Below are 11,271 nucleotides of genomic sequence, written 5' to 3' on the forward strand. Positions count from 1 at the left end.
TAGCTTGTGCTCACACGTAGTTCAGTGGCTCAGCTGCAGTGTGTGAGGATCCTACTGAGGGCAGGGATCCTCCAGCCTTTCCTGTGCTGGCGAGGTGGGGGAGAAAATGTGTGGCACAGGCTATTTGTGGGAGTGTGGGGGCGTCCCAGACCCCTCTGTGGGCGGAAGGTGGGTGTTGCTGGTGTGGCTGTGACCTCACACTACTCTGTCCTGAACCCCAAAGCACATGAAGGCTTTCAGCTGGCACCTCTCAAATCTGCCAAGATGCCACTTGAGCGGATGAGGATGTTCAAGAACAAGGGCAAGGATGCAGCTGTAAGTGCCAATCTCTGCCATCCACTTTGGATAGTGGCCCCTGGTGGGGCTTTGCCTGTTGGCAGGAGCTGATGCGAGGGCTTCTGAAGGGCAATTGCTTTCAAACCTACCTGCGTGGGGTGGCAGAAGAGGTGGTGGGGTGGCCCTGCTAACAGGGGTGCTCTGTTAGCTTCTGAGATGTGGTGTGGAGCTGGCTGGGCTGCAAGGAGTGTGGTGGCACTGGCAAGGGGGACATGAGCTTTGGGTGGGTGACTCTGAGCTGTGCTGGGGGAGGGAGATGCTTCAGCCCCAGCCTGCTGAGCTCTCCGCAGCAGTTATCCCTGCGGAGATGGGGGGTGGGATGAATGTCAGACCATGAGATCTGTCAGCTTGCTTTAGGCCAGTTGAGGAGATGTGGGCTTGTCTTTCAGGTTCAGCAAATCCACTTTTACAAACACCCACTGGTTGTTGGTTCATCCAGCAGCCCGTGTCCTTGGGAGCCACTGAGGCATTACTGTCCCCCCTCTGTAACCCTCCAGGCCATAGCAATCAGGTGCTGGCTCTCTGCCTTCCTCGTGTAGGAAACTCTGGACAGAGGGCCATAGAGATGAGCTCCTTAGGGAATTGGGTGATGTGGACACCGGTGGGATGGGTGCCCTTCTCCCCCCTTCCAGGTCCTGCGGAGGCAGAGAATGGAGGTGAGCATAGAGCTGCGAAAAACCAGGAGGGATGAGCTGATCATGAAGCGCAGGAATATTCATTTCGATGAGAGTGTCTCTGAAGATGATGAGGTGAGTGCTGAGTGCTCTGCACCTTGTGTGATAGGTCTTGTCTGCTTGGACCACTACCAAGTCCAGCTTGAGTGACCTGGGTTAAATAATCAGTGCCATTCCTAATCACTATGCAGTGTTTTTGGCTGTCTAGCCACTTTCTGTGGTGCTTTGCATGGACGTGATGTCCTGTGTGGCTTCCCTTGACGGCAGGAAGAACAGGCTGGTGCTCCACCTTGCTGGAAGCTGGGTGAAGCTCCTGTCTGGCTCCTTGCATGGTGAAGGGTAATTACTGAGCTTGTAGGCCCATTGTGGTGTGTCAGTGACTCTTTCTGTGCTTGATCATAAGGATTGGTTGCCTCAAAGGCTTTTGTGGATTCTCTTCCTCTGCCTCATCTTGAAACTACATTGCATAAGGAACAGACATTGCTTAGATATGAAGTGGTGACTGACTTGGGTCTAGACAGCTGATTGACTGCGGAGATTAAACTGCAGGGAGTCCTAGCTTGCTGTCTGACTGAATCATTCCCTGTGACACAGGTTATTCTGCTGTCCTTGGAGGAAATAGTCGAAGCTGTGAATGGGAGCAACCCTGAGCTGCAGCTGCAGGCTACGCAGACCACCAGGTATGCTGCTCGGGCTGGGAGGGAGGTGGCTGGTGGAGCTGTGGTGGGTCCTGTCAGGCACCTTTTGATGTTGGAAGAGCCCTCTGAGAACATGCCAAAGGGGGAAGGAGCCTGGTAACCCCAACTGCCCTGAGGGATCTCAGTTTTGTGCCTTGCTTGGCTCCATCTGCAGTGCCTGTGGGAGAGACCTGGGTGGTTGAACCTAACCAGGGGCTGGCTGGGGCTCCTGGAGCTGTCCCCCTCCCTGTGCTGGGACAGGGAATGTTGGCTCCTAATGGCTCATGGGTGGCTGGGGGGAAAAACAAGTACCACAGGCTTGTGCAAGATAAGGGCTGGAAAGCCTGACTCTGTAAGGGTCTCTGCTGGGCAGGGCTGTTGCCACCTGGGTGGGTGCAGGAGGGGTCACAGGGTGCCAGTCATCGCCTAGCTGGCAGCAGGGATGTCTCCTGAGGGCCTAGGAGAGGCTGCATCACTGCTGGGGCCTCCTTGGCTGGCTCAAGCTGCCAGATCAGTGACCTCTGTGTGCCAGGGGACTGCTAACAGACATCCTGGTGTTGCTGAAGCATCTTCATGGATGCATCCTGCAGAAGCTTCTCCATGGCATCTCCTCTGACAGAGGGCTTGCTGACACGGGATGCTGAACTAGTGCTTCATGGGTGCTGCTTCCCTCACAGGACACAGCCTTGCACCTGGCCACAGGGTTACGGTGCATCACAGCTTCTCATGGTGGTCTGTGGTGTGTCACCTCTTGCAGGAAAATGCTGTCCAGGCGGAAGGACCCCCCTATCAGTAAGATCATCGAGCTGGGGATCGTCCCCAGACTGGTTGAGTTCCTGAGCTACGCTGACAATGCTTCCCTGCAGTTTGAAGCCGCCTGGGCACTGACTAACATCGCCTCTGGCACCTCTGACCACACCAGGGCGGTGGTGGAGGCAGGTGCCATCCCGGCCTTCATCTCCCTCCTGTCCTCCCCACACATGCACATCAGTGAGCAGGCTGTGTGGGCGCTGGGCAACATCGCAGGTAAGCGGGGGTCTCCAGGCCTGGGGGCGTGCTGGTCACTGCTCAAGCTGGGGAGCTGAAAATAGTGATGTTCCTCAAGATAGCCTTGTCTCCTTGCAGCTTTGCCTCCAACCTGCTGCCTCTGTTCAAACCCTCAACCATTCAGTCCCTTCTCGTGGCCTGGCAGCCTTTGAGACCCTGCATTGACTCTGCAAGGGGATTTTTGGCCAAAGCCAAGTGCAAGACTCCATCCTGTTGGGCTGAGACCCACTGGTGTTGTCAGTAGGGAGAACAGAATGGGTCAGGTCTGGTTAGCCTGCCCCAAACTAGCCATGACGGCACTCAAGCTACCTGCTAAATCCTCCCCACCTGAAAATACTTCATGGTGGGTGAGCCCTGGCCTGTGGCTGCAGGTCTGATTGCTGTTTGAATGTCTTCTGACTTGGGCAGATGCAATAAGCAACCCTTTTTCATCTGTACAGGTGATGGTCCTCTCTACAGAGATGCTGTTATCAATTATGATGCAATTCCTCCCTTGCTGGCTCTGGTGTCACCTGCAACTCCAGTAAATAACCTTCATTTTCCTTAACAGCTCTTAACCACTTGGGTGCTGGGTGAATGGGGGTCTGTCATCTGCCTTATAAACAACAAGCTGTTTGTATAATTGAATGGGACCTGTTCCTAAACTGCTCTTAATGACCCTGCCTCTGAGCTACATATGAAGCAGGGGATGCCAAGCAGTCTCTAAGCTAGTGTGATGTCTTCTAGTCTTAGTTTTGACCATCTCAGGCTAGGAATAATAGAATCATAGAATCATGGAATGGTTTGGGTTGGAAGTGACCTTAAAGATCATCTAGTTCCAACCCCCCTGCCATGGGCAGGGACACCTTCCACTAGACCAGGTTGCTCAAAGCCACATCCAGTCTGGCCTTGAAGACATCCAGGGATGGGGCATCCACAGCTTCTCTGGGCAACCTGTTCCAGTAAGATGAAACTGGTGCAAGGTAGACTTGTATAAGCATGTGAAGGACTGAACTAGCCCTTCAAGTTTCCTCCTGTTGATTTTTGGGTAGCTCTAAACTGCTGGGTTTGTCTCATCTCTGACCTCCTGCAATAGTGCCTGCCCCACTGCTTTCTCTGTCTGTGGGGGAGAAGGACCTTCTTGGAGGAGCATATGGTGGGCTGAGGCTCTCAGGGGTATTGATGCCTCCAGGCTCCCCACCCCCGGGTACGGTGGAAGCTCTGTGCTTTCTGTAGGCATAACGATGGCCTGAAAGCTGGTGTTGAGAAAACGCCATCCAGGCCTTCTGTGAGTTGATACTGGAAGATGGGGATTTTAGTAACAACCAACTCTTTTGGCTGCTCTGCTCCTAGATGGAATCTCTCTTGCCTCTGCTTGGGGAGCCCTGTGGAAGGAACATAGAACACCAGCTCGTATACGTGCCCCTTGGTAGCTGCAATCCTTTGAATGTAGCTCCACTGCTCTCCTGGGAGAATCCCTACTGGGATGAACTATCTGAATGATGCAACTTAATCAAATCTTTGATTCTAGAACCCTACTCTAGAATAATGAGCTACTAATATTAAAAAAAACAACACCAAATTCCTGTTCTTGTCCCAAGAATGCTCTGTAACTTGTCCAAGGACCCAGCAAATAAGTGGTTTGGCACCTTTATTTAGTCACTGTAGTTGGTCACAGTACCAGAGCTGAAGTTACTGAACTTTAAATTAGGGAGGGGGTGAATCTACTATCTTAACTTACCTTTTACTATCTTAACTTACCTGTTTCATCCTCCTTCTTCAAATGAGCCTCAGCCCTTATCAAGCAGCCTTCTTAATAACATCTCTGGGCTGTAGGGACCAGAAGCAGGGTGCTACCTCTTCCTCACTTGTTACTGCAGTGAGGATCTTACACCTCCCTTGTGTTTTCAGGTTGGGTTCCTGAGGAACATCACGTGGGCACTGTCAAACCTTTGCAGACACAGGAACCCCTCCCCTCCCCTGGATGCAGTGAAGAAGATACTGCCAGTCCTCATCTGCCTCATGGAACACGAGGACAAGAACATCATTTGTGACACCTGCTGGGCCATTGCCTTTCTGGCTGATGGCTCCAATGATCTCATCCAAATTGTGGTGGATACAGGGATTCTTCCAAGGCTGGTGGAATTAATGGCCAGCCCAGAGTTGATCATGCTGGTAGGAAACTATCAGCGATCTCCAGCCCCTGGTCCCTTAATGTAGGAGGAAGGCAGTGGCTAGTGCAGTCTGCTGTCTCTGTGGACTGCAGTACTGCCCAGTTGTTGGTCAAGCCACTGCTCTGCTCCAGCTCGGTGGGGCTAGCCGAATGGTTAGAGACCCTAAAGCTGCTTAGAGCAAAATGAGAGGCTGATAGCTCTAATTACAACAGTAATTGCCCACATTGCTTCCCTTATTTGAAGGATCAAGTGCTTAGTGAGGGATCTTGCTGGACTTTCTAGCATGTATTCCTTGCAGTAAGGATTCTGTCTCCTTTGGTCTGTCTAGACTCCAGCTCTCCGTGCCGTTGGGAATGTCGTCACAGGGACCGACGAGCAGACGCAGGCAGCTATTGATGCTGGTGTCTTGGCTGTCCTGCCCCCTCTCCTGCAACATGCAAAGTCAAACATACAGAAGGAAGCTGCCTGGATGCTCAGTAACATCGCGGCAGGACCGTGCTGGCAGATCCAGCAACTCATCACCTGTGGGTTGTTGCCACCGCTGGTGGACGTGCTCAGGAAGGTGAGGGATGGCTGTGGGGCTGACATACAGCCGCGGGAGCAGTGCTGAGGTCTGTGTTGCCTTGTTTGTGGGCACGTACCCATGCACCAGCTGAGAGGTCTCCCAAAGCTGTTGACATCTCTGGGACAGTCTGAGCACTTGGACCTGTCAGTACAGCTGCATGGAAGCAGGGCTTGGAGCTGCTTTTGGAAGCTTTGCTGGGTGTCCACCCAGTGTTCAGCATGCAGGGGGACTTGGGTCAGCCCAAACCGTGTGAGGGAAACAGCTATCCCCTCCTTGCACTGATCCTAGAGGGATGCTGAAGCTTGGGAATGGGCAGTGCTCTCACTGTGCTGCTTTTCCAGGGAGACTTCAAAGCGCAGAGGGAGGCTGTGTGGGTAGTAGCCAACTTCACAACAGGAGGAACTCTGGACCAGGTGGCTGATCTTGTCGAGGCTGGGGTCCTCCGACCTCTGCTCAACCTCCTCTTGGCCAACGACAGCAAAACTATCCTGGTCATCCTGGATACTATTTCAAATCTCTTCCTGGTAAGTTCTCCAATGATCTCTACATCCTTTCCCCAAAAGAGCAGTGAGGTATGAGACACTGAGGGGCTGGAGCAGCTGCTGCTCTTGCAGGAGGGGGGGTTAAAGCTTGTTGACTGCCTTGTTCGGGATGTCCTTTGGTTGCCTGAAGGGCTTGACAAGATCAAGTACCCAAAGTGTTCCCCATCACCTCCTGTGACTTTAGCCTAGTCTTTCTGGAAGAGAAAAGAGGTTATGTGTTACTTCCCAAGCTGGACAAAAATGGTGGTCTTGGAGAAATGCAACGGCAGGAGAACTAAGTGGTCCTGGGGGTGCTTCAGCTTGGCTCCCTACCAACTGCTGCCTGTGTGCATCTTGCTTGAAAGCACCTTTGAGCCAGTGAAATGGCTTTTGCAAGTGAAATGGTGGGTGGCAGGTCACACCTGATTCTCTGCGTGTGGGTGTCCCTCAGCAGGGCTTGGCTAGCTCGTTTGGTTGGCAACCAAGCCACTGTGCAGTGATCCCAGCAGGGACTAATGTTTCATATGCATAATAGCCCTATCCCTGGGGTTGGGTAGGGGCTGTAGATGCAGGGACTGTGGTCCTTTGACTTGTGGATCAGGATCTTGCCGTAAAGACCATCTCAGGCCTATTACTGATATGAAGTTACATTTTCCTGCTTGGTTATCTGATGTTATAGGCAGCTGAGAAGGTGGGAGAGACAAAAAAGCTGTGTCTGCTGCTGGAAGAATTGGATGGTCTGGAGAAAATTGAAGCCTTGCAAACCCACCAAAACAACATAGTCTACCAAGCTGCGGTGAAAATCATAGAGAAATACTTTTCTGGTGAGGTATGTGAGCTCTTGCTGTTTCTCCTCTGAAAATATGAAGCTATTGCACACTAGGATGAAGCACAGGCTTTAAGGATGCTGAAATAGTTTTTTAGGAAGACCTGTACATGACTAGAGTAGCCCTTGCAGCCTGTCCCAGTTGCTTTTAAAGGTGTGAGAGCTCTGAGTTCTCAGCTGATGAGTTGCACAACTGAGAGATGCCTTGATAGCATCTTGCTGCTGGAATTTAAACTGGCATCAGCTGGAGTTACTGCAGTTGCTGATATGAATAGCAAATGTGGAGAAACTTCCTCCTTTGGAGCTGAGCTAGCTTGTCACTATGAATGGAAGCCTGCTGCTCAGGTTGCACTTGGGTTACTTGACCCTTCTTGTGATAACGAACTTCTAGAAAAAGAGTATATGACACCAGCTAGCTGGTGTAAGCATCCTGTGACTGTCACAGGTGCCATGTTTGGTCCTAGCTGTAGTTTCACAGATGAGGAAACATCAGGGAAGAGGCTTAGTGGTTTGGCAGGTCTGGGAGCTGAGGCTCAGTCCAGATGTGAACTGCAGCAGCAGGGAGCACGTGTCCGCATTAGTCCCTTGCTCAGAACAAGGTCTGTGGGATGTATCTGTGAGAGGGTGTGGAGGCAGCTCTCCTACACACCTGCCCGAGGGGCTGGATGCTCAGGGAATGTCTCTCCAAAGCAGTCCTGGCTTAGTGGTGTTCCAAGCAGGATATTAAGAGTGAGCTCTGTCATTTTCTTCTACCTCTGGTGTTTGAGCCCATGGGCTTGGCTGCTTTTTGTGCATGAGGTGCAGGGACCCTGTGGCTTCAGTGTGCTGTGGAGAGCAGGAAACTTGGTCTGGTCTCCAAGAGTCCAGTTAGAATGAAATTTATTTTTTTTTCTGCTGAAACAAACTGCTTGGGTGTGTGTTAACATGAATAAAACAATAAGCTGCTATAAAAAGCTTCAGGCAAATTGGTTCAGAAAACTTAGTAAAACTAAGATGCAGAGCCTTTAATGGCTGCCAACTTCCTTCCAGGAAAATCCAGACCTGCAGCCTGGGACTGACGAGGAAGGACTATACAACTTCTCAGTGGAGAAGCAAGACTTTGACTTCTGAAGATGAAGTACTAAGCAGCTGTGAGCTGGTGGATGGAGGTGTCTCTGTTTGGATATCTGAGCTCTACAGAAAGAGGAGCAAAGATGCTGAGTGTGTTCTACTTTGGAAACTTGGCAATAAATTACACTTCTGGCTTTGTACTTCTTACCTTTTTTTTCCCCTCTCATAAGCTGCAGTTAAAAACACTACAGATGTTTTTCTGTGGTGTCTAAGGCCATGGAGAAATGTATTTGACCTTATGGGTGTGAAGTGCAGCCAGAAACTTTGTGCTAGCTGCATTGAGCTGCTGGAGAGCAGGGTGCTACCACCAAATCCAACTGGGTATTGGTGCTTGTGCTGAAACTCAGAGTGCCTGAAGCAGCTCTGAAAGCTCTCAGAGTTGTTTCTAACTGAGAAGGCAATTGGCTGAGGGCAGGTGGGTCACTCTTATCCCTGTGTGTGCTATTCCACCCCACATGGAAGTACGTGCATCTGGACACAGGAGCTGCTGTGTGAATGCTGGTCCTTTGGCAGGAAGGCAGTGTTGGAGGCAGTTATTGCCATGGGAGCTAATTCACCTCCCACTGAAGCTTCCCAGATATGCTCTCCACCAGCCTGGAGCCCATTGATCTGGCTCTACCTTAGAGCTGCCCTTTTAACACTGAGGAGACCTGTCTTGCAGGTTTTCCATTGCATGTCACTGTCCCTTGCTGTGTAAAGGTCTCCAGCTGCAGGTAGAGTGGAAGGTGAGGATGGAGTTGATGGAGCTCTTGAGTTCAGCTTGCAGCAAGCTCTGGTGCCCTGTGTCCATCCCTGCAGCTATGGGTACCACTTGCTAGTGGATGCACTGCACAGATGTGCTGCAGCTTCCTAACAAGGTGCTGGACACTGCTTCATCCTTGTAGTGCTGAGGGGTTGTGGGGGTTTCTGCTGGGAACTTTGTGTCTACAGGGCTTGAAGCTTTCTCAAGGGCTTTGCCTCATGCAAGATGTGGGTGGCAGCATCTTCTCTGGGGTGTTGACTGGCCAAAATGACCCTGGGTGATTTTGGGGCTTTGCTTCCTTAGATGCAGTGGGAGGTGATGTGGCAGGTAAAATCAATCTGGAGGAAAAATCTCTTCTCCAGGAAACACAACTGCTTCCTCTACCCTGGATCTGATCAGGAGAGGATTTATACATTTCAATTCTGGGCCACCCGGGGGAGGAAGGGAGTTAGGTACTTAAGGTCCAGTTGTGCTCCATGCCCTGCAAGGTGTCCAGCCCGGATTGTGTGTGCCAGAGTGTAGAATCAGAACTTGGGTTGGAAGGAACCTTAAAGCCCCCCCAGTCCCACCCCCTGCCATGGGCAGGGACACCTTCCACTAGACCAGGTTGCTCCAAGCCTCATCCAGCCTGGTTGTGTCATCATTAGCTCTCTTAGTGTAGGCAACCCTATTACAGACACTTCCACTGCAGGAAGAGTTTGGTGGGTTTGGGTTTTTTTTTTCCTTGATATCTAACCCATTTTCAATTTAAACCTGTTATCCCTTGTCCTGTTGCTATGTTCCCTTGTAAAAAGACCCCACCTCCCCCTCAGCTTCCTTTCTGGCCCCTTCAGACACTGGAAGGTGCTGTAAGGTCTCCCCAGAACCTTCTCTTCTCCAGGCTGAACAAGCCCAACTCTCTCAGCCTGTCCCCATAGCAGAGGTGCTCCAGCCCTAACACTAAAATGCTGGGGCTGATGAATTACAAAGTGCTTCTTGGATCCAAAGCTGTGTACTTAAAACTGATAAGGCAATGCCTGAACACGCAACTGAAACAAATGCCTGTGAAAATCCATTGTTTGTGCCCAGGGGTTAACACAAAGGGCTCTGGCTTGGCTGCATGCACCTTCTCATAGTGTGCTGCTGCTAAGGCTGATGCAGCATCTGGAAGTGCTCAGATTTCACCAGGTAAAATGAATCTGAGGCGGGAGCTTCAGCAGTGTAAACGGAGATGCGGACCGGAGCTCGGATCTGCCTGGCTGCCCTGACTTTGGACTGTGGTCCAGCACAGTGCGTCCCATGTGGCTTTTCCCACCGTCAGGCTCCTGTTTGTTGATGCTCTGCTGACTTAAAACAAACTGGAAGAGAAAGGGCAGAGCTATTTGGCTTTTTCCTGCTTTCCTGTGTGTGCTGGAGATGAGCCTGGTGTTACGCAGAGCCCTGGGACCAAAGCTGCTCGCTTCAGCCATCGTGTCCTTAACCTGCAATAACACTGCATCCCTGTAGCCCTGAATGTGATGGAGAGAAGAACGCAGACATGCCCCTTTTCTTAAGAGTGTCGGTGTGTACCTACTGCCCTGTGCCACAGGGCAAGCAAAGAGCAGCAGGTGTTTGGGGTGGCCAGAGAAGCAAGACCTGTGCCTGCTGGAACATCAAGGCTCCTGGGCTGTACCTGCTAGCTATCGTGTTGGGGGCGAGCGAGCGACCTGCGGGCATCTGCTTGCCTGGTTAATTGGAGCTGCTCTCCCCTGATGGCTGCCAGCCCTGCATCTCCTGCCCCGGGTGCCGGCAGCAGCATTTTTGTCTTCGATGCTCTGCTCCAGGGGCTTGGAGCCACCCGCTTCTCCCTGTGGGATGGGACGGGGTATCTGTGGGGACCGGTAACAGGGAAATGCTGTTGTGCCACTTCCTCAGAGCAGCTCAACCTCCCTCTAGAGATGCTCAAGAAGATACTTTTTCTAATTAAAACTTCCTGTGTCCTGGCCCCAGAGGAGCAGGGTGATGGCTGCTCAGTCCCCACGTTGCTGCAGAGCTGGGAAAGGCACTGACAGTGACCTGTTTGCCCCAAATTAGGGCCCAATTTATTTACGTATATGAGGTAGGGATCTCTTCCAACGCCCTTTTATGCCCAGTGCTGTGCAGACTCTTTACCCTGAGCCAGCTTGGCAGGGGATGCTGTGGCTGTCCCCGATGCCGCACACCCGGAGCCTTCGAGAGCCCGTTTGGGTTACAGTGAGCCAAAACCCGATGGCTGGTGAGGAGCTGGGAGAAACGGTTTTGGGTGAGTTCGGCTGGGCGGGAGGCAGGGATCTGCCCGGGACAGGCAGCATCCCAGTGTGGTGATGGAGCCAGGACAGGAAAAGGCTGGTGAAGGGGATTTTAAGGAAGAATTTGGATGGTGAAAAGCACTTCCCGGCCTTCCAGGTGTGCTGCCGCACCTGATGCTTGGCCATAAATGGAGGCTTTGTCCTCTTTCCCACAGCTATTTTGTTTTCTTCCTGGAATTCATGGGGAAAGGCTTTTTCCTTCTCTTCCCCCCGGGAATATAAAAGCCAGGGTTTAAAACGGAAGATGACAGCGGGGACCCCTCGGCACCCAGAGCTGTCACCCCCACGCCCCCTCCCTCCATCCCCACGCCACC

General features: G+C 51.9%; 1 protein-coding gene across 1 annotated transcript; it reads left to right on the plus strand.

Annotated features, from left to right (window-relative positions):
* The first annotated feature begins 279 nt into the window (after positions 1-279).
* On the plus strand, positions 280-7,909 carry LOC104516679 (importin subunit alpha-5-like). Its single transcript, XM_010161093.1, has 10 exons — positions 280-315; positions 969-1,099; positions 1,616-1,690; positions 2,445-2,713; positions 3,175-3,257; positions 4,598-4,888; positions 5,216-5,449; positions 5,794-5,976; positions 6,653-6,802; positions 7,829-7,909. Exons 1-10 carry the CDS (start codon positions 280-282, stop codon positions 7,907-7,909), a joined length of 1,533 nt encoding a protein of 510 aa, XP_010159395.1.
* Positions 7,910-11,271: the final 3,362 nt, after the last annotated feature.

Source organism: Eurypyga helias, unplaced genomic scaffold (genome assembly GCF_000690775.1).
Source record: "Eurypyga helias isolate BGI_N326 unplaced genomic scaffold, ASM69077v1 scaffold9181, whole genome shotgun sequence".
NCBI classification, from domain to species: Eukaryota; Metazoa; Chordata; class Aves; order Eurypygiformes; family Eurypygidae; genus Eurypyga; species Eurypyga helias.